This window comes from Canis aureus, chromosome 10 (assembly GCF_053574225.1).
Source record: "Canis aureus isolate CA01 chromosome 10, VMU_Caureus_v.1.0, whole genome shotgun sequence".
In the NCBI taxonomy this organism is placed as follows: domain Eukaryota; kingdom Metazoa; phylum Chordata; class Mammalia; order Carnivora; family Canidae; genus Canis; species Canis aureus.
Genome location: NC_135620.1, coordinates 17,257,968 through 17,284,577, shown reverse-complemented (window position 1 = coordinate 17,284,577; position 26,610 = coordinate 17,257,968). Strand labels below are relative to the sequence as shown.

At 40.5% G+C, this 26,610-nt stretch overlaps 1 protein-coding gene across 1 annotated transcript in view; it reads left to right on the top strand.

Annotated features, from left to right (window-relative positions):
• ALDH7A1 (aldehyde dehydrogenase 7 family member A1) overlaps positions 1-26,013 on the top strand; it is a 46,966-nt gene extending 20,953 nt beyond the window's left edge. Inside the window, exons 8-18 of the mRNA XM_077911474.1 lie at positions 2,884-2,961; positions 4,304-4,401; positions 9,054-9,095; positions 10,354-10,448; positions 12,777-12,861; positions 14,709-14,815; positions 17,740-17,856; positions 19,088-19,185; positions 19,394-19,467; positions 24,312-24,387; positions 25,760-26,013. Coding sequence (XP_077767600.1) covers positions 2,884-2,961; positions 4,304-4,401; positions 9,054-9,095; positions 10,354-10,448; positions 12,777-12,861; positions 14,709-14,815; positions 17,740-17,856; positions 19,088-19,185; positions 19,394-19,467; positions 24,312-24,387; positions 25,760-25,814 — 925 coding nt within the window. The 3' untranslated portion in view covers positions 25,815-26,013. The remainder of the gene's footprint in view (positions 1-2,883; positions 2,962-4,303; positions 4,402-9,053; positions 9,096-10,353; positions 10,449-12,776; positions 12,862-14,708; positions 14,816-17,739; positions 17,857-19,087; positions 19,186-19,393; positions 19,468-24,311; positions 24,388-25,759) is intronic.
• The last annotated feature ends 597 nt before the right edge of the window (positions 26,014-26,610 follow it).

Genomic DNA, 26,610 nt, shown 5'->3' with positions numbered 1-26,610 from the left:
TGCTAGTAGAAAGCATGTGGAGTCTCTGTGGAAGAGGGTCCTTAATGTTAAGAAACTTAGGGACAGTGGCTTAGCAATTGCAACATAGGCTAAAACAGAGTAGTGTGGGTTAGTATTTACTTGAAGGGACTATGTGCTATTGAGTAAACTTTATCCTCCAAGGCAAGATAATTAAATTGGATAATTAAATAATTATTGACCTATAATAATTAAAATTTATGATTATACTTATAGTTATTACCGACACCTGTAATCTACAAAACACATGAGACAGAACACATCTATAAAAATGATGAGATTCCCAGGCAGTTTAAAAAACAAAAACCCTAAAACAGTTACTGTCGATATAGTGAACAGACTTGGCAGTTGTTATTAAGCAGCTGGTTTAAAATATGTACTTTGATAATAGTTTCAGATGTTCTAAGTGATTGCTGCTTTGAGCTTATTTATGTATTTGTTCTAAACAGTTTGAAGGATTTGAAATGTTCACATGGGAACATGGCTGGTTCTTTAGATAATTGAGAATGTTATCTGATTTTATTACAGAAGACAATAAGCAAAATGATGCTAGATTTTGCTGGAATTAACCAAGGGTGCCCTCTTCTTGCCCAGCAGTTCTTAAATTCAGCTAAATGTTCAGATTTGTAGATGACGACAGGCCACACACTGCACCTATTTCTAGTCAGCAGGATGTAGAAAAGGTTGTATTTTGGGAGGAGGAGAGCATCCAGTATTTCTCTTCTTCTATGTCTTCGTAGCAATTCATGCAAGAGCAGGGAGATGAGATCTGCTTTGGACAATTGTAGCAGTTGCCCTGGTATAAAAGCCTGCTGACCCATAGGAACCGGAATGTCTTGGAACAATTCTATCAGCAGAGCTTTTAGCTACCCACAAGGGACATGAAGTTACCAGAGTCCCTGTGCTCAGGGAAGACCAGAAAGCCTGAGCTTCCCATTTATAATCCTCACGATGTTACCCTGGTCTAGGTGGAGTCAACCAGTTCAGGGGTCATTTCTAGCAGAAGTCCTGTTGTGTCTGTGTAGCACTGTTGACTTTCTAACACATACCAGGTAACTAGGGCAGCAAAACAACAGAGCTAACCCAAAGTCAGAAGCTCCATGCAGTATGGAAAAGGGTTTTGCAAACCTAAGGCACAAAGCAAAATTCCCACCCTTGAAGAACAATCCATCTCCTTGTGCAGACAGTATATATACCCTGAGTCCCTGGGAGAAATTGGACTGCCTGACGTCTGGTCTCAGACATGACAGTGGCACATGTGATCCTTCATGGCCTGAAAAAAAAGAACAGCACTATAAACGACGTGTTTGGGGGACAGTTGGAGAATTTACATATAGCAATGGTATCTTTTTTTATGGAATTGTGTTTAGGGTTTGGATTATTTTTTGAAATTTAAGTTGCATTAGAGTAGCTAGAGGGTTAGAAGATTGATGAAAAGAGCCTTGGCTCTATTTAGGTCCAAGTGCCTCAGGAAGGTCAGAATGAATGAAAGAACCCTGTGTCAGAGAAGCCAGAATTACTGAAGCCGTTTTGTACAACTATCAGATTTAAGTGGCCTTGAACTGTATTTATCATTATAACTTAAGTAGCATAAGTCATAGGATAACATTGAAGAAGCAGCTCTGCTTGCCCACAGTGATGTAGCCCGGAGGGCGCTGATACTTCTGGACTAAATAAAATTTTTTCTTTTTTAAAAAAACAACAGTATTTTTAAAAAATTTTTTGAGTATGGTAGACATGTAATGTTACATTAGTTTCAAATGTATAAAATAATTATTGGACAAATATGTACATTATGCTGTGCTCACCACAAGTGTAGCTCCCGACTGTCACCATACAATGCTATTACAATGTCATTGACTATATTCCTTACGCTGTGCCTTTTATTCTCATCACTTACTTGCTCCATAACTGGAAGCCTGTACTCCCACTCCCCTTCACCCATTTTACCCATCCTCCCATCCCCAACCTGGGCAACCATCAATTTGTGGACTAAAGAATTTGGTGCAAAGCCAGTGGACACTGGTCTCTTTTTTTTTTTTTTTTTTGGACACTGGTCTTGAACACGCTTAGGTTCTGCTGGCAGGTCCAGCTCCCTTTGCTCTAGCTGCTCAGCAACTACTGTAACTTAGGGGCCAGTTTCCTGTTTCATCCTTGACCACGTCCCTGGCTGGTGTCTCTTTGCAGAGATGTGTTGAAACTACTCATTTGCTGATGGAGACTACCTTTCCTTTTCTTCATTTTTCTAGATTTTATTCCTTTTTATTTCTTACCCTCATTTTAATGGATTTGTGGCAAGAGACCCAAAAAAATGCTCTGTGATTAGTCTGTCATCTTGAACCCAGCCTGGTGTTCATAGTTTGGCAGAAAATCTTTGAAAACAATGAACACTTGAACTACCTGACCAGTGTGTTGTGTCTTTTATTTTTGCAAGTATTTTTCTTTTTTTTTTTTTTTTCTTTTGAGAGAGAGAGGTGAATCTTAAGTAGGCTCTACACCCAGTGCAGAGCCTGATGTAGCGCTGTATCTCACGACTCTGAAGTCATGAGCTGAGCTAAAATCAAGAGTTAGACGCTCAACTGACTGAGCCATCCAGGAGCCCCATGTATTTTTCTCCTTAAGATTTTAAGGAAATAATTGTGCTTTTAAGTGTTGGGAAATCTTATCTCTTAATATGTGAGGTTGGAATCCCGGCCTGCCTGTTTGGGGTGGTGAGTGGAGGTTGGGGGAGAGAATTGAAAAAGGAAAGTCAAGTGGTTGGAAATTATTCCTAGTTTTAAAAAAACAAACAAACAAACAAACAAACAAAAAACCTCTTAGAAATTAAATTGTTCCCTTTTTAATAATTGCTTTTTTCCTTTGTAGAATAATAGCCAAGGTTCTGGAGGACAACAAGCTGCCTGGTGCTATTTGTTCCTTGACCTGTGGTGGAGCAGACATTGGGTAGGTCAGTGGGCCCAGAGTAGCTCTCTGTTGAAAGACTCCAGATTGATTGATTAGAATCTTTTTTTTTTTTAATTAATTTATCTGAGAGGAGAGAGATAGGGAGAGCATGAGGGAGAAGCAGGCTTCCTGCTGAGCAGGAGCTTGATGTGGGACTCAATCCCAGGACCCTGGGATCATGACCTGAGCTGAAGGCAGATGCTTTAATCACTTGAGCCACTCAGGCACCCCTAGAATCTTACTTATTAGAATAATGAAACCCTATATAGCTGAGGAGGTGAGAGTGGTTTTTGTTAATCATTATTATTTTTTATTTCATTGGGCTTTGCCTTTATGACTACATAGCCTTTGTTGGAAGATGAGTAAGAATTGTCTTTTTAATTGTCCAGAGCTACTTTTATGAGGTGTTGATAGCCTAAAATAAGAAACCACTGTATAAATATATAAAGCAAGTAGAATTACAGTTTGGTGTCTCCCTCTGCTCCCCATCCTATTATCTAGGCTCTTCAGCTGAACAAAAAGGGGACCTCTGGGAATACAGCCTCTTTTTAAAAATGTATTGTTTTTAGAAAATTGCTGCATAACTCACATACCATAAAATTCTCTTCTTAAAAAAGTATAGTTGAATGGTTCTTAGAATATTCATAGTGTTGTGCAACCATCACCATTATTGTTTCAAGAATATTTTCATTACACCAAAAGGGAACTTTCATACCCATCAGCACTTAGCATCCATTCCCTTCTCATCTACTCATCTCCAGCCATTCATCTACTCATCTCCAGAGATGTGCCTGTTTGAGACATTTCTTTTTTTTTTTTTTTTAAGATTTTATTTATTTATTCATGAGAGACACAGAGAGAGAGGGGCAGAGACACAGGCAGAGGGAGAAGCAGGCTCCATGCGGAGAGCCTGATGTGGGACTCGATCCCGGGTCTCCAGGATCAGGCCCCGGGCTGAAGGTGGCACAAAACTGCTGAGCCCACATTTCTTTTTTCTTTGCTTTTAAATTTTTTTTTTTATTCTTAAGATGTTATTTATTTTTTCATGAGAGACACAGAGAGACAGAGACATGGGCAGAGGGAGAAGGCTCCCTGTAGGGAGCCTAATATGGGACTTGATCCTGGGATCCTGACCTGAGCCAAAGGCAGATAGTCGATCACTGAGCCACTCAGGTGTCCTGAAAATCTAGTTCATTTTCATGAAGACCTTCCCTTGCACTGTTGGGACAGACTTTTTTTGTTTCTGACTAAGTGCTTGTCTATGATGAGGAATCATGTTCCAGTAGCTGCTACCACTTGCTGGGTTTCTCTGCCTTGGGTGACGCTGATTGTTCCCCTGCAGCACAGCAATGGCCAAAGATGAGCGGGTGAACCTGCTGTCCTTCACTGGGAGCACGCAAGTGGGAAGACAGGTGGCCCTTATGGTGCAGGAGAGGTTTGGTAAGTGTTGACTTGCTCATGAGGATCACCCTTCCCTCAGGTGTGGCTATGAAATCTAAAAGTTGCCTTTTTTTCCCCCTTGATCCTTTCTGCGGATACACCAGCCATGTTGTTTATTTGACTATCCCAGTGAAAAAGGAGAGGTATAGTTATTAATAATAGGGAGATTGCAAATTTAGTAGCATAATTTGGAAAAGGATGCCATTTTCCCCATGAATGACCAAAGTGAAATCCTTTCAATTGCATTTCTTTATTTCTATCAGAAGTGTTTGACAAATGAAAAACAGAAAACTCACACTTTAAGCAGGACCAGGGATTGATAAGACCTAGAGTGAGTATGGAATGGAATGCTTAAATATGCTCATCTCCTTTTACATTTTATATATGTAAAACTGGCAAGGATTGTATGCACACAACTTTGTGTGCTCCACTCTATGGCTTACTAAAGAGGTTTACAGGAATAATATTCACCGTCAAATTTTGGTTCTTGTGCTGAAGTTTAACCCTAGCATAAGATGAGGCTTGACTTCTAAATCTTCCAGCTGTTTGGCTATAAAGGTGTTGCATGCATTTATTTGTTTGTTTTATTTAATTTTATTTATTTTATTTAATTAATTAATTAATTTATTTTTTTAAAGATTTTATTTATTCATGAGAGACAGAGAGAGAAAGGCAGAGACACAGGCAGAGGGAGAAACAGGCTCCATGCATGGAGCCCGACATAGGACTCGATCCCAGGTCTCTAGGATCAGTCTCTGGGCTGAAGGCAGCATCCCATTTTTAGTTTTTGAAAAACTTAATGTTGTTATAGCCTAAGAGCAATACCGCTTAGATAATCTACGGATTCATTGCAGTCCCTTTTAAAATGTCAGCTAGCTTCTTTGCAGAAATTAGATGAAATGTGAAGGACCTCAAGCAGCTGAAAACATTTTCAAAAAGAATAAATTTGGAGGACCCATACTTCCTGATGTCACAACTTAATACAAAAATTCAGTAATTGAGACAATGTCCTGGCATAAGGACAAAGATCATTGGAAGAACAGTGAGAGTCCAGAAATAAATCCATGGTTATGGTCATTTGATTTTTTAAAAAATATTTATTTATTCATGAGAGACACCAAGAGGCAGAGGGAGAAGCAGGCTCCATGCAGGGAGCCCAATGTGGGACTCAATCCTAGGACTCCAGGGTCACACCCTGAGCTGAAGGCCTACACTCAACTGCTGAGCCACCCAGCTGTCCCATGGTCATTTGATTTTTAGTAAGGGTGCTAGGACATTTCAATGGAGAAAGAGTCATCTTTTCAACAAAGGGTACTGGGACAACTAGATAAATCTATGGACATAGGTATGAAAAGATCCCTACTTCATCCTATACCCCAAATATAATGTTCTGAAGACCTGAATATAAGAGCCAGAACTATCAAACTCATAGAAGAAAACAGGGATAGGTTTTTGTGACCTTGGATTAGGCAGTGGTGTCTTAGATATGACACAGGCAACAAAAGATACAGTAGGCTTCATCAAATAAAAATTTTTGTGCTTCCACAAATACTTACCAAAAAATAGATAGAACAACATACAGAATGGGAGAAAGTATTTGCAGATCCTTTATCTGAGGAGACATTCGTCTCTAGAATAAATAATTCTTAAAAATTCAACAATAGAAAAAAAGCCCCATTAAAAAATGGGCAAAGTTTGTGAATAGATAGTTCCTTTGAAGATCCACAGCTGGCCCAGGAAGCATGTGCCAGGGTGCTCTAGGTCATTAGTACTGCTGTCTCCACAAGCAGGTTCATCTCTTCCTGGTCTTTTCCCCTTCTTACTCAAAGCTGTAGTTTGTTATTCTCACTGAAGTAGTACTGTTTTGTAGCAGGATTACAGTCTTTAGAAACACGTATCCATCTTTCAGTTACAGGTTCTTGGAGAAGGTTGGTGGTTATGAGTATAGTTAGGGTGCACATAGAGAATTAGAAGGTTATGAAATATATAAGTCCCTTCTCTGCGGTGTGTCCCTGGAAGCCAGGCAGCAGGAGCCCATGTTCGGTGTAGAATCTGCTGCTCTATTCCTTTTCTTAGCATAGAGAAGAGAAGAGCAGCTTCTTCTGCTGAAGCCAGCAAGCTGGCTTAAATGCCTGTAGTAGCAAAGACTACAACTGATAGTAGCAGTGACTTCTGGTAATAACAGCCCCATCTCCTTATAATGTCCCCTGGATCTTTCACTGTTTCAGAGCATTGGAGAGAAAACATATTCTCCCTGCTGTCACATGTTCTCCTGATATCACAAATAAAAAAATTTATTCATGTAGAAGCTGATTTTAAAGGGCATTTAAGGAAAAATATTCAAAAGGTCCAAAGTAAACACAAGCTCTAAAATTGAGACAAAAAAATAAAAATAAAAATAAAATTGAGACAAATCTCTGCTCTTTCTGCTAAGGTGTGTAAAATAAGAGTGGTGTTCATAGCCTCTGTGTAACTTTCCTGGAATGCAGGTTGGTGGTGTATAGCAAGAGCTACCCTATGGCCCTACTGAAATAGATAATCGAGGTAGATAGATGATCAGTAACCAATAAATCCAACACTAGAGAGTAGGTAAGTAAAATTTGATAGATCATCATGTTGAAATAGTTATATACAGTGACTTTTTTTTAATTAAATTCAATTTGCCAACATACAATGTAACATCCAGTGCTCATCACATCATATGCCCTCCCTAATGTTCATCACCCAGTTACCCTCTCCCTGCCCCTACCTCCCTCAACAACTCTCAATTTGTTTCCTAGAGGCAAGAGTCTCTCATGATTTGTCTTTGAGTGATTTTTTTTTAATAGCTCTTAACTTACGGAAAAGATGTTAAGAGCAAATTAGTTCCTATGATGTCAAGTAAATATAAAGGAACAGCAAAGAGATTTGAAGGTGCTGTATCAAATTATAAGGAGAGATTTCATGGTGACTTATGAGCTGTAGCTTTTTGCCTGTTTGATAATTTCTGATTTAAAAAATGTTTTTTTTCAGGATCCCTGGGTGGCGCAGCGGTTTGGCGCCTGCCTTTGGCCCAGGGTGCGATCCTGGTGACCTGGGATCGAGTCCCACATCGGGCTCCCGGTGCATGGAGCCTGCTTCTCCCTCTGCCTGTGTCTCTGCCTCTCTCTCTCTCTGTGACTATCATAAATGAATTAAAAAATAATAATAAAAAATAAAAAATAAAAAATATATTTTTTCTACAATGAGCACATAATTACTTAACTTTTTTTTGTTGTGGTAAAAGAAATGTGTGTATATATATATTTTATATATATATATATATATATATATATATATAAAGTAACAAAATTTATTCTTTTAACCATTTTAAGTTTACACTTCTGTGGGATTAAGTACATTTTTTCTTTTTTAAGATTTTATTTATTTATTCATGGGAGACAGAGAGAGAAAGAGGCAGACACAGGCAGAGGGAGAAGCAGGCTCTCCACAGGAGCCTGATGTGGGACTTGATCCCGGACCTGGGATCAGGCCCTGAGTCAAAGGCAGATGCTCAACCGCTGAACCACCCAGGTATCCCTGCATTTTCATTGTTGTGCAACCATCACCATCATCCCTCTCTAGAACTTTTTTGTTTTCCCAATTTTATCCCCATTAAACATGAACTCCCCATTTCTGCCATCCTCCAGCCCTTGGCAACCATATTCTCCTTTCTTTCTTTTTTTTTTTTTTTTTTTTAAAAGGTTTTATTTATTTATTCATGAGAAACACAGAGAGGAGAGAGAGAGGGGGCAGAGACACAGGAAGAGGGAGAAGCAGGCTCCATGCAGGGAGCCCGATGTGGGACTCGATCCCAGGTCTCCAGGATCACACCCTGGGCTGAAGGTGGCGCTAAACCGCTGAGCCACCTGGGCTGCCCTCTCCTTTCTTTCTTTGTGGATTTGACTAGTCTAAGAACCTCCAATGAGTAGTGTCATCAGTGAGTAGTGATTTGTGCTTTTGTGAATGGCTTACTTTACATAGCATGTTATAAGGGTTGTGGCATATGTTGGAATCTTCGTCCATTTTAGAGATGGATAGTATTGTGTTTATTTGTTCATTTATTGATGGACCTTGGATTGCTTCCACCTTTTAGCTATTGGTTAAGTACCCAGAAGTGGATTGCTAGATTATATGGTGATTCTATGTTTAATATCTTGGCAGGTGACACAATTTCCCACAGTTAAAGAGTTTCAGGAGGTATAACATCATGGTGAGAGAAAAGTTAGTGAGACTAACAGAAGGAATTTCTATATATCCTTTAATGAAATTCACCTAATTGCTTACATGTTGCCCCATTCATCATTTTCTCTCTCTAGCAACATGCACGCATGTACATAAACAGTGAGTGCATATTGGTTTTTTAACCTTCGAAGAAATGTTGAAGACGCTGTGTTTCTTTAACATTAAATATCTTGGTCTGTTTCTTCAGAATTAGGACATTGGGCCATATAACTATGGTATAGTTATGAAAATCAAGAAGTTTGACATTGATGGAATGTTCATGCTACATTTTGAATCTGAAAATAAAATTAATTTAAAATAATTGAAGTGGGCTGTGATTTGAGGCTGTGTCTTGCAATGTGCATTAAATACTGACATGGGCATTAATGTGTGTTTATGTGTTTTTAAAGGGAGAAGCTTGTTAGAACTTGGAGGAAACAACGCCATTATTGGTAAGGCTGCACTTCATTTGTTTTCTGCTCAGAATAGTTTTGGTAGCCACAGGGAACCTACAGAATTCACATAGACACTCCTCCCTCCTCTGCTGTGTGTGTCTAAGACATAATCTTAGCTTTCAGGATTTACTTGTGAGACAGGACACAAAGGTTTGAAGGCAGAGATGACTAGAAAGGACAGGTGTTCCTGTTGGGAAATGCTACCTGGGGCTTAGAGCCCATGTCTGAGGCTTCCTAGTGTGGCATGATTTCTTATTTTTCCTTCTGCTTTCTGAAAACTGGCCACATATTTCTCTGGAGTAAATAACTCGCCTTTTTTTTTTTGTTTTTTTAAAGATTTTATTTATTTGAGAGTGATAGTGAGCAAGACAGCACAAGCAGGGGGAGGAGCAGAAGGAAAAGATAGAGCAAGAGAGGTAGACTCCCCGCTGAGCAGTGGTCCCATGCAGGACCCCATCCCAGGACTCCAGGATCACGACCTGAGCCAAAGGAGGACACTTACTGGTTGAGCCACTTAGGCACCCCTAAGTAACTTACTCTTAGATGACCTGCTGATTCCTTTATATTTCAAAAAAGTTAGCCTATCCATTCTGAAATGCTGAGTGCTTTTATATTGGGAAGGAGCTTTTAAAGCATTTGATCGTTTACCTGTAGGCTTGGAGTTGACTTGATTTTCTTTTTTGGTTGTTGGGTGCAAAAGGAAATAGGCTACCAGCCCTTTTTGGATAATGAACATCAGTAGGATGAGGCTTGATAGAAGCATGAATTTTGTGCTAAAAAAGCAAAATTTGGTAATTTGTATATTGCCATCATTCTCCTCCTGTGTAAATGCCTGTATATTTATGGCGTACATCAGAAATTTAAAAAGTGTGGTGATGGGTTTATTTTGGTTGAACTCCTCTAGTTAAAGAGCATTGATTTAAAGATACAATTAGCGTTTAGTGAGCACTGGGTATTCACAGATACTGTGCTCAGCTGTTTCATATGGGTTATTTCCTTTAATTCCTACAGTAATCCCACGAGGTACATACGATTATTAATCTCATTTGACTCTGTCTTGGGGTAAAGACCATAGAGCTCATCATTCTGCTCTTAGGCCATCCTTCCTGGAAAGAAAGTTGGCTTCTGATGTGAAGCATGCTTGTATGGGGTTAATGCTGCTACTCCTCTGACTGAGCTTTTTGACAGCATCACTTAGTACCAGTTAGCTTATCTGTTTGGCGACACTGATGGGTATCTGTTTTGTTTTTCTAAGCTTTTGAGGATGCGGACCTCAGCTTAGTTGTTCCATCAGTCCTCTTCGCAGCTGTGGGGACAGCTGGCCAGAGGTGTACCACGGCGAGGCGCCTGGTGAGTGTGTCTGCGTGGGCACATGACATTCCATGAATTTGTCTTCAAACCCTGCTTAGTAACAAGTTGTACTGTTAGGAAGTGGTGTAGAAGTACAGCTAGAAAAATGTATTCTGTAGACGTGGTTGGCACATCTGTACTCCTGTTAGTCTCTTCCTTGCTCGAAGCAGATGGTGCTGATCAGCCAGGGACTCTGCATCACTCTCCACCCCAAACTGAAAGTGGACTCACGCTAATTGATTGGAGTTTGACTGAGAGATGAGACCCGTTGTCAGTGTTAAACCTGGAATAATAGAGACAAAGTCCAATGTTACTTAAAGAATAAAATCAGGTCAAAGTTTGAAGAATTCAAAAATTATTTGCTGAAAGATAGATAGCCTTGGCTTTTTCATAAAAACACTTTAAATAGTAAAGTATTATAAAGATTTTGATTTTGGGCCTGTAAGTCTGGTATTAGATCTAGACTTGGTATGGCATGGTTTTTTTATTTTTTAATTTTTAAAAACTATTTTATTCTATTATTTATTCATGAGAGACACACACACACAGAGAGGCAGAGACACAGGCAGAGGGAGAAGCAGGCTCCATGCAGGGAGCCCGACACGGGACTCGATCCCAGGTCTCCTCCAGGATCACGCCCTGGTCTGAAGGCGGCACTAAACTGCTAAGCCACTTTAGCTGCCCTGGCATGGTTTCTTGAAAAGCAAGTGACTTTATATTTGTTGTCTCTGTATGAATATATGGCCGGCACACTCATATATAGGACAGGTCAGTATTAAGTGCATATAGGGAGATGTGGTTTAGCATCCATGTGTGGAATTTGAAAATTTTAATCTCCAGACTTAGATTTGAGCTGGATTTCAGTTTTATGTAGGATACAACCCTGATTTTCATGACTCTCGTGGTACTGAAAACCATACTACAACCAAACAAATTTTGATTAGGTACAAGATGTGGCTCCATTTTACCTTTTTTTTCCTGAGAGAGAGAGAGAGAGCAAAGTGAGGAGGAGTGAGAGAGGGAGGAAGAATATCTACCTAAGCAAGTTCCACACCCAGCAGGAGCCCGACCAGGGGCTCAACCTCATAACCCTGAGATTATGACCTGAGCCAAAATCAAGAGTCCAGTCGCTTAACTGAATGAGCCACCTAGGCACCCCTACATTTGGCATTTAAAAAATTACTCTTGTTAAGTTTTCCTCCTTAAATAAAAAAAAGTTTTGCAATTAATTACAGAGGAGTTGGCTTTGTATTTTTATTCTCTCCCATAATGAGTAGGAACCAATTCTTTATAAGGTTGATATAATGTAAATTAATTAGAATAAAAGATATCTATCTGTAAAGTAAGTCTCTTTTTTTTATAACTTTTCATATTGATTTTACCCCTGTATTTGGCAGTAGTTGGTAATCTGTATTTCCTTTGTTTTTCCATAGTTGAAGTTTTCAAAAAACTCTGAGATACTATGTTCATAGAATATTTATAACTTATTAATTTGTTTGCTTTAAACTTTTACTGCGCCAGTGCTGAGAAGGAAATCAGTATTCCAAAAAATAATTTAATCACATGGTAAAGTTTGAAATGAAATGGAAGTCAAGCATTTGTATATTCAGCCAAGTTTTATTTTTCCTTTGTATGTTGGGGCAAGTGTACATAATCATGCTTTATATTTAGTCTTAAATGTTAGAGGATGCTGTTACCCACTGCCCACATTGGTTTCCATAGGGACAATTAGTGACATGTAGAAAAATCTTTTCCAGTACGGTGGACCTCTCCAAGACTGTCAGTCCATTTGCTACATGAAGACCAACCCAGAGAATGGATGGTTTGACAAGTTCATCTGCATCAGCAGGAATGTAGCATGGAGCTTACCATCCTACCTAGAGTGAGGTTGAGGCCTCCCTCTGGAACCCTGCTTGGCCCGAGGCTAAGGGCCTGCTGTTAAACAGCTGCGCTGGGCTGACCATACAGTGTGTGTTCACTATGACTGGGACAGAGAAACTTGAGGCTCTCTGGTACCTAACATGTCGAATGCTCTAGAATAAAAACAGGCCTGAATGATGTGTGAGGCTTGGCCAGATAGGTTCTTAGAAACTTGATGAAGACATGGCTTATAATTTTTTTCTAACCTTCACCGAGTGGAAATTATTATCTTAATGTAGTTAATATTAAAATTAGAAGTTACAGAATACTTATGTTTGCTTATGTTTTCAGAGATCACAATATTTAAAAACCATTTAGAGTTGTAAATCAGTACTATTAAGGAAAATTGCACATTGTTACAAATTTGTATGTTTGACTCTTCCCTTGAATGTTTCTTTTTTCATGTAGTTTTTACACGAAAGCATCCATGATGAAGTTGTAAATAGGCTTAAAAAGGCCTATGCGCAGATCCGTGTGGGGAACCCATGGGACTGTGAGTATCTATCTGGCTCATTTCAAAATGTTCTGATCTTGTACTTTCTGTTTTTTATTTCCTGAGAGGCAGGAGGGCATAAGAAGCAGAGTTATTGGGCACTGGGGATATCAGGTCTGCTCCTAAGCTTAGGATCCTGAGTGCTTTTTTTTTTTTTTTTTTAAAGAATTAATTTATGTATTCATGAGAGACATGGAGAGAGAGGCAGAGACATAGGCAGAGGGAGAAGCAGGCTTCCTGAGGGACTCAGTCCTGGGACCCTGGGATCACACCCTGAGCCAAAGGCAGATGCTCAACCACTGAGCCACCCAAGTGTCTTAAGATCCTGAGTGCTTGATGTCAGCTGGTGGGTGAGCTTAGGAGGTGATGTTCAAATAGGATGAGTTGACAAGCTTTTCTCTCTTCACTCTTTACGATGCTCATGTAAGCCATCACCATCCTTGTGGAAGGGTGCACAAGTCACCTGACTTGCTAGCTTCCACTTCTGCTTTCCAAAGAAGCCAGGATGATTTTTTTTTTAATGTAATTAGATTAAAAATAATTCACTTTCTTGCTCCCTCCACTCCAGTGACTCTTAATTGCTCTTAAGTGGAGACCTGGATTCTTTCCCAGTCCCTCTGGATCTGGCTCACAGTCTTTCATGCTGTGACCTCTTCCTCCTCTGCTTAACCCACCCCTGACTTCCTGTGTTCCCCTTGCTACCCCCTGCTCCCTGAGCTCTCCATCTTTCTCACAGAGCTCCATGTGTCCCAGGCTCCATCCTGCTACCTTTTCCATTGGAAATGCCCTTCACCCCACTTTTCCCAGACAGGAAAAGCTATCTGAGAGCAGAATCCTTCTCCCTGGGAGAAGTGGGCTCCCCATTTACCTACCACTGGTGCTCTAAGATACCATGTCCTCAGTGAGGCATACCTGACTCTCCCTTCTTCCACTGTCCCCTAGCCACCTCTCAGGTTCTGGATTCCAGCAGCCATATAGGGCAGCATCTGTCTTTTCCTGTTAAATTCCACACCAGCTCCTGAGCCTGTGGAGATTGTAGAGAATGATCTCATGGTCATGAATAAATGGATCTTACTTTTTATTTTAAAGATATTATTTATTTATTCACAGAGAGAAGGGCAGAGACATAGGCAGTAGTAGAAGCAGGCTCCCCATGGGGAGCCCAAAGCAGGACTCCATCTCAGGACCCCGGGATTATGCCCTGAGCCGAAGGCAGATGCTCAACCACTGAGCCCCCCAGGCATTCCAGATTTTACATTTTTAATACAGTGCCACGATTGATTGACAGCTATTCCTTTAACCCAGGCGTTGACAGATTTGGCCCACCACCTATTAATGTAGAGCAACTTTACCAGGACACAGCCCCACCCCCTGGTTTCTTTTTTTTTTTTTCTTTTTTAAATTTTTATTTATTTATGATAGTCACAGAGAGAGAGAGAGAGAGAGAGAGAGAGAGAGGCAGAGACATAGGCAGAGGGACAAGCAGGCTCCATGTACCGGGAGCCCGACGTGGGATTCGATCCCGAGTCTCCAGGATTGTGCCCTGGGCCAAAGGCAGGCGCCAAACCACTGCACCACCCAGGGATCCCCACCCCCTGGTTTCCATGCTCCTTTTGCTCCCCTTGAAGAGATGAATCGCTCCCCTCAAGGTGATGAGTCCTTGCCACCAGCATTTTCACTGAATGCCGAGCATTCAGTATTTCCTGTCCTACTGGGAAGGATTGCTGACTCCTGCTCTACCCTGGGAACACTGTATGAAGAGTTGGGGGTGTTCATCAGGAGAGCTGTTCAGACAATAAAATGATGCCATTCAGGGTGAGATGAAGACCATGCCTTTTTCTCTGCAGCTGATGTTCTCTATGGGCCACTCCACACCAAACAGGCAGTGAGCATGTTTCTTGCAGCAGTGGAGGATGCAAAGAAAGAAGGTGGCACTGTGGTCTATGGTGGCAAGGTAATGACACCTGAGCTCCCTAGTGATGGATTTTTGCTTCCTTTTCTTAGGCACAAGTAGGGCTCCGGGCAGATTGGTGCAGGGTCTCCTACTACTGTCTTCTCTCTATCCCATTTATAAGGGGAAATAACTTTTGGTGAGGGACAGCATAAAATGCATGGAACACTCCTGGAAGGACACACAGGAAACTCCAAGCCATGGTTGCTTTTGAACAGAGTCCCTAGGAATTTGTATGGAAGGGAGACCTCCTTTTCTTGGGACAGTACAAGACTTTGTATTCAGTGGTCACAATCCGAACTTAGTGATTACTTTTTAAAGGCAGGGAATCAAAAACAGGGTACTCAGTAGTTTTACAATAGGCATTTTTGCCACCAGCATTTTCACCGAAAACATTGTTGCATAACTAATTGGTTCTAAAGGCAATTTTGGCATAAAGGGTAATGAAAATAACTGGTTGGCCAGTGTGTTGGTGTAATCAGTGGGTTGACAGTTGGGTTTTGTTTCTCCATTGATGTACTCCCATTTTTATATTATATAAATCTTGGTGCTCATCATGGTCTCACCCATGGTGCAGAGTTTTGAACCCATTTCCCACAGAACTGTGAACTTTGCATTTCCCATAGAACTTTAAAATATCTGTCAATGGGCACATGGCAACATGCCAAGCACAAACCACAGGGGTAGAATACAAAGCTCAGTTAGAAGTACACATCCTAGTATTTGGAAACTGATATGATTCTTAACAAAGGAAGAAATTAAAAAAAAAAAGAAAATTAAAAAAATAAATAAAACAAAAAAACAAAGGAACAAATTTTAGGAAAAAGGAAAAGTATGTCAAATGAACAGACAAATCAACAAGCAAGAAAATGTATAATTCTATAAAAGAGTGATTTTGAAGACAAGTAATTAGGTACAATCCACTAAATCAGTTATTTGCACAGTGTGACTTACCTACCACATGTGAGTTTTTTGTTTTTTATTTTATATTTTATTTATTTGAGAGAAATGGAGCATTAGTAGGGGGAGGGGTAGAGGGCAAGGGAGAAGCAGGCTCCCCACTGAGCAAGAAGCCCTATGTGGGGCTTGATCCCAGGACCCTGAGATCATTACCTGAGCTGAAGGCAGGTGCTTAACTGACTGAGCCACCCAGGCATCTCACCTACACATTTTTAAATGGATTCAAACATTTTGTATTTTGCAATAAAGTCTTTTTAATTTTGTTGTTCATCTTTCCTGTTGTTGTTTTCAGTGAGTGCCCCTCCTGTGTTTTTTATGGTTTTGTCTTTTATGGCAAAACTACCATTTAGCCAATTAGTTCTGTGGTAAAAATGGTTTTTAGTATGTATATTTTTTCATGTCCAGGATTTTTGCCATAATACCTTTCCTGTAAACAATTTCTTTTGATATAGAGTCAAGGCATTTTCATCTGTGGTAGGACTTGACAAGTGATTATTATCTACAATTTATTTTCACTTCCTTTAAAATTCTGAGAACTGAGTCTCTTGAAAAGCTGTCTGACAACAGAATCCTTCTCCATGGTTTTCTTTTTTTTTTCTCCCTGGTTTTACACTGACACATACACATCTAGTTGGATAGAGGTGTGTATATATATTTGTGTATTTTTGTTACTTATATTGAATTTTTCCAAGTAGCCCAAGTTAATATTTAAAATAGTTCTTTTTTTTTCCCCTGTGTAATATTTACTTACATTGTGTAATGCAATGTGGTATTATGGTAATAGATAACAGCTGCCATACACAGGATTGGGAGAGTTGATCCAGGTGACTCTTGGTAAGCACACAGCTCAAAGGCTGAGAGTCAAAATGATACAGGCATATTGGAGACTCTGCCACTAGCCAGAGCAGGTAGCCATGGGCATCAGGAGTTTTTTTACAGAAGAAGCAGGTGTTAGTTTAAGTGGACTTGAACCAGTGATTTGTTTACATGGGGGTTAATTAGGAGAGTATGTACAGTATATTCTTGGGCTTTTTAATTTTTGTACAATATGTATTGCTTTGCTAGGACTGCCCTAACAAAATAGCACAGACTGGGTCATTCTTTCCTGTATTAATTTGTTTATTTTTATTTTTGAGAGAGCAGGGGGAGGGGCAGTGGAGGAGGCAGAGGGACAAACAGAGTCCATGTTGAGTGCGGAGCCCAAAGAAGGGCTTGATCCTATGACCCTGAGACCCTGACCTGAGCTGAAATGGAGTCTGATGCTTAACCTACTGAGCCACACAGATGACTCACTAGGTCATTTAAATAATAGAAGTGTACTTTTTTCACAGTTCTTGGGACTGAGTCTAAAGTCAGAGTGCTAGCAGGGTTAGGTGATGAGGCCTCTGTTGTTGGCATACAGACAGCCAGCTTCTTGGTGTCTTCGTGTGGCTTTTGAGTGTGATGAGAACAGGTTTCCAGTATTCCTTTTTTGTATAGACCTGAGTTCTATCAGATTTGGGCCCCACCTGTGTGACCTCATTTAACTTGAATTTTTCCTTAAAGGTTCTGTCCCCAAGTTCAGTCACACTGTGAGGGTTAAGGCTTCATTCACCATACTACTCTGAGGGTAGAGGGGATACAATATAGTCTTTAAACACAGACAATAGAGATGACATTTTTTACATTGTATAAACATTTTTAATAAGCCACCTGTAACAGTGTTTTTTCCATGTAACTTGGTCGTGTCAGTATCCCAGCTTTTGTCCCTTCACTTGTTTTTTTATTTTTCTCTGACCAACTAAGTTTCAACAGGAGGCAGAGAAAGTTTTGTAAATGATGGGAAGTTATTTTGGGGAAATAATTCATCTGTCTAAATGGTGTTTATTATTATTTTTTTCTCATAATTTTAGGGAAAGGTTGTGTTCTCTGACCCAAAGTACCAGAAAACAAAATGCTTTCATTCTTATTTTATTTTTCTACTGAAGGTCATGGATCGCCCTGGCAATTACGTAGAACCAACAGTTGTGACAGGTCTGGCCCACAATGCGTCCATTGCACACACAGAGACTTTTGCTCCGATTCTTTATGTATTTAAATTCAAGGTAAAAATGGATTGTTTCCCTTTTCTCTAGTTGACTGTTGAAACAAATGAAAAGACTAAAGAAAATGAAGGTATATGAAATTTCACTCAGCTCTTAGAGAGGTTTTAGAAAGTCACTTTGACAGTACGGATTTTTTTTTTTTTAAGATTTTTATTTATTCATCAGAGACACAGGCAGAGGGAGAAGCAGGCTCCATGCAGGGAGCCTGATGTGGAACTTGATCCCAGGATTCTGGGATCACGCCCTGAGCCAAAGGTAGACGCTCTGCCTCTGAGCCACCCAAGCGTCCCTGACAGTAGGAATTTGAAGGTGAAAGATCAACTATGATGATGTGAATTGAACACTCTGTACCACAGAGCATGTCAGACTAGCTGCTGGGGAAACCAGGACAGGCTGAGGACCAGAGCTGGAATTGATGGAGGATGGCTCTCCTTCATATGTCACCTGTTCTGAGCTGTGCAACCCATATGGTCACGTTCCACACAAAAGGCACCAGAGTTTGATCGCCTGAGTGCTGAGTATCAGCAGATAAATGAGAAGATACAGGAGCAGTCTAAAGACACATTTCTAACCTGTATCAGGGGACAGCCTGTGGAGCTTTTAGCAGATAGAAATAGCTAGATGGTCTCTTTCCCCACTGTGAGACAGGCCCTAGCCATATCAGAAAATATTGAGTGATAGAATCAAGGTTTGGATGTGCCAGGATTAGCAGTTAAAAAATACTGAGAATTACATCCTTTTGCAACTATATGAATGCTTTTTAAAAATCTTGATTTAAATTGTCTTATCATTGTTACACATAATGTGACTAGAGAGGATAATTTCATGTTTTGTACTGTGTGTATGTGAGTGAATTCTTGAGCAAATTATTTAGTGTACCTTGACCAATCTGTAAGTTGGGGATACTATAAAACCTGTATCATTGGATGAGAATTAAATACTTAAATGCATGCAAAGTGCCTAGGTCATGGGGTTGCACATAATAGGAGTTCAGTAAATATTAGCTCTTAAATGTAGTACCTCGAATGGACGCATGTACCATCTGTTTTTCAGAGTGCAATAAAGGAAAACTCCACAAAGCTGTGTATATTAGAGAAACAGAATTAGATTTTGAGTTTTTAGTTTACTTTTGTGCACTGAAATTATACTGGTACATCTCGTGAAACGTACCATCATGAACTTTGACCCAAACACCGCATCATCTAACAGCTTCCACCATTTATCCTTTCAGAATGAAGAAGAAGTCTTTGCATGGAATAATGAAGTAAAACAAGGACTTTCAAGTAGCATCTTTACCAAGGATTTGGGCAGAATCTTCCGCTGGCTTGGGTATAACTTTATCTATTTTGAGAATTTACATAAGCCTGATTTGTGCCGTGAATGGGCTTACAAGAAAGAAAATGAAACCATCATAATTGCAAATCCTCTTTTGAGCATCGAGAGTTTTAGAGGTTTTGCTTGGATTTTCTTTTGTTTTTTTTTTTTTTCTTAATTTCTTAAATGTTGCTCTCAACTCTGTTTCCCATCTTACATGCAGACCGAAAGGATCCGACTGTGGCATTGTAAATGTCAATATCCCAACGAGTGGGGCTGAGATCGGAGGTGCATTTGGTATGTAGAGAATCCTTGTCCTCATTGGGGGCAATGTGTTAGATGGTCAGGCTGCCATAACAAAATACCATGGATTGGGTGGCTTAAAACAACAAGAATTTATATCCTCACAGTTCTGGAGGCTGCAAGTCCAGGGTCAAGGTGTTGGCAGTTGTTGGGTTTCTCCTGAGGCCTCTTTTTCATGGCTTATAATCCTTCCGTGGCTTTCTCTCTGTGCATGCGTACATCCCTGGTGCCTCTTCCTCTTTTAGGAGGACACCAGGCTGCACCTTTATGGCTTCTTTTCTTTCTTTCTTTTTTTTTTTTTTTTTTGGCTTATGACCTCGTTCAACTTTAATTACCTTCTTAAAGGTCCTCTTGCCAAATACAGCCATATCCTAAGTATTGGAAGTTAGATTTTCAACATAGAAATTTTGGGAGGGGACACAATTCAGACAATAAAAGCAGTAGTAGCTTTTGAAAAAGTTCGACCAAGAACCTGAAATAACCTGGTAAGAACCTGGTCTAACATGCTTTTTTTTTTTAAGACTTTATTTATTTATTTATGAGAGACACAGAGAGAGAGACAGAGACACAGGCAGGGGGAGGAGCAGGCTCCATGCAGGGAGCCTGATGTGAGATTCGATCCCGAGACTCTAGGATCACTCCCTAGGCCGAAGGCAGGCACTAAACTGCTGAGCCACCCAGGGATCCCTGGTCTAACATGCTTGAGAGGAGCTTGATATGCCATATTCAGAGTTACTGTTCAAGATCCAACTTTTTATTCTCAGATGCATCATCATGTTGGAGCTGGGGCCCTTGACCTAAAATATGTGACCCCTTGAAATGGTGGCATCTCTTTTGTAGAGAGGGTCATGACTCAAAGAACGTTAAGAACCCCTGGTTTTCTGGTTTGTTTTTAAAGATTTTATTTATCTGAAAGAGAACACATGTGAGCACGAGTGGGGAGAGGGGCAGAGGCAGAAGCTGACTTGGTGCTGAGCGTGGATCCCAACTTGGAGCTCCATCTCATGACCCTGAGATCACAACCTGAGCCAAAATCAAGAGTTGGGTGCTTAATGGACTGTAGGACCCAGGTACCCCTAAAAACCCCTGGCTTTAGGCATAAGCCAGATTTTGTCACAAAAAATTCTAGTTTTTAAAACCAGAAGGAATATAAGTGTTAAACGTTAGCATTTTTATTTTTATTTATTTATTTTTTTAACATTAGCTTTTTTAGATAAAATGCTAAGTTGCTTTTTTCACTGGGTTCTGCTTATATTTTCTCTTAATAAGCCTTGAGTTCTCAGTGCTTAAATTGAGGAATAGTTTTTGTTTTTAAAGCCATCCTGGGATCCCTGGGTGGCTCAGCGGTTTAGCGCCTGTCTCCCGCCCAGGGCATGATCCTGCAGTCCCAGGATCGAGTCCCGCATTGGGCTCCCTGCATGGAGCCTGCTTCTCCCTCTGCCTGTGTCTCTGTCTCTGTCTCTCTCTCTCTCTCTGTCTCTCGTGAATAAATAAATAAAATCTTAAAAGAAAAAAAAAAAAGCCATCCCAACCAACAATTGTGTATTAAGATTACTACTAAAAATTAGTGAAAATATAGTAGAAACAGATTACCTTGTTTATACTCATATACTTATGTAGGTATAGAGGAGAACACACATGCATTAATACCTCCAACAGTTTAAGTAATTAGAGGCATTTTTTATTTTTTTTTATTTATTTTATTTTATTTTATTTATTTATGATAGGCACACAGTGAGAGAGAGAGAGGCAGAGACACAGGCAGAGGGAGAAGCAGGCTCCATGCACCTGGAGCCCGATGTGGGATTCGATCCCAGGTCTCCAGGATCATGCCCTGGGCCAAAGGCAGGCGCCAAACCACTGCGCCACCCAGGGATCCCTAGAGGCATTTTTTAATGTTTTAAACCAGTGTTGGGATCCCTGGGTGGCGCAGCGGTTTGGCGCCTGCCTTTGGCCCAGGGCGTGATCCTGGAGACCCAGGATCGAATCCCACATCGGGCTCCTGGTGCATGGAGCCTGCTTCTCCCTCTGCCTGTGTCTCTGCCCCTCTCTCTCTCTCTCTCTCTCTCTGTGTGTGTGTGTGTGTGTGTGACATAAATAAATAAAAAAAATCAAAAATAAACCAGTGTTTACTGCCCTTAGCATTCAATCTGCCGATTTTGACAAAAGGTTCCTCCTTTCCTTCAGGCTCACCCCTGCCCTCCGCTGTTGAGTGGCCTGCGTGCACCTGTGTGCTCTCTCCCCTCCAGGGGCCTTTAGTCCTTGTTTTTGGCCCATACTTTTTCGTCCGCCTGACTCGTCTTTATTTGAGCCTCCACAAGTTAATTTGTAAATGGGAAAGTGGCTTCTCCCACTTTTCTCTTGCGGCTTCATTTCTAGAGGCAACTACTTTGAGATAGCTAAGAAAAAAACAGTAAATTTAGCTTTGAATTTACTTTAGTTTGTTTATTTATTTATTTATTTATTTATTTATTTATTTATTTATGAGAGAGGCAGAGACACAGGAGGAGGGAGAAGCAGGCTCCATGCAGGGAGCCCGACGTGGGACTCGATCCCGGGACTCCAGGATCATGCTCTGGGCCAAAAGGCAGGCGCTATACCGCTGAGCCACCCAGGGATCCCGTTTTTTTTTTTTTTTTTTTTTTTAATTTATTTGTTTTACATAATCTCTCCATCCAACAAGGGGCTGGACCTCATAATCCCGAGGTCTAGAGCTACATGTTCCACTGACTGAGCCAGCCAGGTGTTCACTGCTTACTCTTTTCTCAATTTTAGACATTATTTGTTGACTCTCTGTTAGCTTAGCTGAACCTTTTTAAACCTCCCTCTTCTTTCTACATGTGTAGCATGATGTTACCTGCTCTATGTGAAGTTAAAAGGAAACCAGAGAAACCAGCCAAGCTTCTAAGTGTCTCCCCCTTGAAGTCACAGGACATGCTAAATTCTTCCAGCGGTAGATTGGGACAATGTACATGGAATGTCATCTACCAGGGTGACTGGTCACCTGGCTTATTCCAAAACTCCAGACTCCCTGAAAAAAAGAGGTGTTTAACATAAACCACACTGTGCAAAAGCAGTTGAGGCCCAGTGAGAACAAGTATCATGTAGGGGAAATTTTATGTCCCTGTAGGGGGAGCTACTTAGTACCTGAGTGCCCATATGCAGCAGCATTGCAAGCAGACCTGCGCTGCCTTTGCTGCACAGTTTGCGATAATTTTTCCTCAGACTTTTGAAGTTGTTACTCACTTACATTATGGTTTCTGGTATTGTGGTTGAAGAGTTCAGTCCACTTTGATTTCCGATCTCTCTTTTCTTTCCTATTTCAAAAAATTTGGGGTCTGCTATTTATGTCAACAAAGATCTTTGTAAACATTTTTCTTGGACAGTGGGCCAGGGATTAGCTTTAGAGTATTGGGACTCATAATTTTCAATGCTGGGGTGTTTTTGCTAGTTCTGTGTTGGTAGTTTTTTTTGACAATTTTATTTCCTTCACTTTTTCTCTACTTGCTTGTTTTTTTTGTTTTGTTTTGTTTTTTAAGATTTTATTATTTATTTAGAGAGGTGGGAGGGGAGATGGAGAGGGAGAGTGAGAATCTCAGATTCTATGCTGAGACCACTGTGGGGCTTGATCTCAAGATCCTGAGATTATGCCCTGAGCTGAAATCAAGAGTCAGAAGCTTAACTTACTGAGCCACCCAGGTGCCCCCCCCCTTTATTTTAAAGTAATCTCTGCACCCTACATGCAGCTTGAACTTAAAACCCTGAGATCAAGAGTTGTATGCTTTGCCAACTGAGCCAGCCAGGCACCCCAATATTTTTCTTTTTAATTACTATTCTAGTAAACTATTCTGTTGTTTGAGTGTTATCTCTTGAAGAATTGTCTAATTTTGTTCTCTTTCATTTGTTTTGTTTTGAATATGGGAAATTTCCTTTTTTTAAGATTTTTATTTATTTTCATTATTGCAATTTTTTTAAAGATCGGTTTATTTGAGAGAGCGAATGTGTGTGTACACTATGTGAGAGAGAATCTCAAGCAGACTCCCCACTGAGCACAGAGCCCAACACAGGGCCCAGTCTCTCTACCCTAAGTTCATGACCTGAGCCGAAATCAAGAGTCGAATGCTTAACTGACTGAGCCACCCAGGTGCCCCTAGGATTTTATTTTTAAGTTATCTCTACCCCCAATGTGGGGTTTAAACTCACGATCCCAAGATATCTGGAGTTGCACACCTCAATGACTGAGCCAACCAGGCACCTGCTCAGATTATTCTTCTAGCTCTTCTATTAAGTGTTTTCTCTTCTTCTGTTACCAAAAACACTACCAAGTCTCATTTCTTGTGCTCTGATGGCACACCTCTACATAGTATCCTTTTCTTATTTTATGGAATCATTACTTTCTTAATGATATAATGACATTAATATAAAAATTCAGAATATTATAAAAGCAGTATGTATGTATATATATATATATTTATTTATTTGAAAATCTCTATAGCTAAGCTTAAATGAGAAAATAAAATTATATTTCCACCATCTGGAAGTTTCCCATCTTAATATCTGGTCTCATGGTAAGGTTGGTTTTCTTTTATTTCTGACAAATTTGTTCCCTCTTTATTCCTTATGTGTTTTTTTTTTTTTTTCTTTTTTTCTCAGTTCTTTTTTCCTGTTTATCTGGTCTCTGTCTTTTGTATGTAGAGGAGATAACTCTGAGATAAATGTAAATCCATTGGTCAGGTAGCTCTAATGTCCTTTTGGTGTGTTTCTTTTCATGCTGCCAAGTAGGAGCTGTGCACAGAGAAACTCCTCACGAGATGTGAGCTTCTTGTGTATTTCTCTAGGAGGAGAAAAGCACACTGGTGGTGGTCGGGAGTCCGGGAGTGATGCCTGGAAACAGTACATGAGAAGATCCACTTGGTAAGAAAAGGCTTTGGGAGGTTGGGATTGAGCTTCCCAACCATTGGGAACAGGCTTTTACACTGTTCTACCTTATGCCCTGTCTTTATAGGGCTATACTTCATTTTGGTTCTTTAATGAGCACAGCTGTCCCCTCCTGGGACATCCCTTCTGTACTGTTAGTTTTCCCTCCTTCTTGTCCTACCTCAGCCAGTGCCCAGGGCTCAGCTGGGAAACTGTCCCATTGGTGGTTTCTGGAGACGCCAGAGGAGCAGGACATTGGAAGGTCAACCAGTAGGAGAAAGTAGAGGAAGCTGTCCTTGTAGTTTTCTCATTGGGTGCAACCAACACCCTTGCAGGCTGTAGGAGTAGAAGCAGACTGGACAGAAGCAGACTGGACACGTGCGGGGCCCCTGCAGGCCAGAATAATGCGCATGATACTTGAGGGTGCTTTAGCATGTTCACCCAGCACACGGCTAGCTGCCACAGGAGCCTGCTTCAGGGAGGATTTTACTAGGAGTTGCTCCTTTTACTTGTATGCTTTTTAAAAGATTTTACTTATTTTTAGAGAAAGAGGAGGGGGCAGTGCATGATTGGGAGAGGGGCAGAGAGATGGAGAGAGAGAGAATCTCCAGTAGACTGTGCTGAGTCTGGAGCCTAATGCGGGGGTCGATCTCCCAACCCTAAGATCACAACCTGCACCGAAATCAACAGTTGGTTGCTTAACCAACTGAACCACCCACGTTCCCCCCTTCTCTGGCTTAGACAGAGAGAGATTTACCCAAGTGCATTAAAACGATATGTGAGTCAGGCCCATGGGATATGATGTTGTAGAAAGAACATAGGTCCAAGATCCCAGAACGCTCATCTTAGTCTCATTTATTGCTTCTCACTAACCCTATAGCCTCAGGTAGATTCTCAGCCTTAGTCCCTTAGAGCCTCAGTGAAGTGATATCTGTCAGGAATTTCTGAGGTGCTTTTGTCCGTACTTTAAGTCCCAGACGCATGCACGTTCTCCTGGTTCCCATTCTTTGTTGTGGGGGTTTGTTTGTTTTTTCCTGGTTCCCATTCTTTGAAGTCATGTACATTACTTTTCTTGCGTACTTGAGATCTAGAGTAGATCCCCCTATTCTTGTGCCTTGAAGACTATTAATAACATTTGATAGGCATATTATAGATATCTATGTTTCTCCTTTGTTTTTTTCTTTTATGAAACTGAATCTGTACTAACCGTGTTTTGTATCTTAATTTTTTCTTCTTCACCAACCTGTATCTTGGACATTTTACCTTGTTAATATATACAGATATGCTAGATTTTCTTAATGGCATAAATTTTTCTATATTATATATGTACTACCCTTCATTTAATTTGTTCATTTCTTTTCCCCTCTAGTACTATCAACTACAGTAAGGACCTTCCTCTGGCTCAAGGAATCAAGTTTCAATAAAGGTGACGGTAAATCAGCATTACTTCAAGTCTTCTAGGCATTCTTGCAGTTCTTTGTTCTGAAGAAGAAGAAGAAAATTAAGATTTGCCCTGAATAAATGCATCATTTTGATTATGACAGTGACTAGTCTCTTAACCCTGAGGCCCCAGCTAAATCAAGAGACTTACTTTTTAGAAATAAAACTGAATTGTCACAAATAGCCATATTTAGTAAAAGATGCGATGAATTTTTATGTTACTAGTAGTTGGTGAGTTTAAGGATTTTTTATTTTAATTTAGAAGAAAAATAGTAGATGCAATAGTTAGGAAATAGGAAAATAGAAGTCTTCTCGGTACATGCAGGAACATGCATGTAAGATCGCTATAGTGAATGTTGACTCACACTAGCCTCTAGTATTGGAAAGAATAGTGTTTGCAGGGAGTGTGCTTGTGTTCCTTGCAGGTGGAGGAGCACAGCACAGCTCCACGTAGGATGGCTTGCTCTGTATGGAATGACTAGGGGTCTTTATCACCATTACAGTTTCTCTTGCCCACATTGCCTTGTGTCACCACAAAAAAAGATAGACCTGGTGGACATGGGTTTTGGTCCTGCTATAGAACCTATACCTGCCAAGGACTCTGCCTATGTCTATGGGTTTCTTATGCAACCTTAGAATATTTTCTTTATAGCTATTATGTTTGTGCATTTGCACTTGGATTTGTTCTGGGAGAATGACCACCGTGAGTGTGGCAGCATGTGGTTGAGGTAAAAGGAGGAAAGTTCATTTGTTTGTGGCGAAGAATCTGCCTCCTCCTTT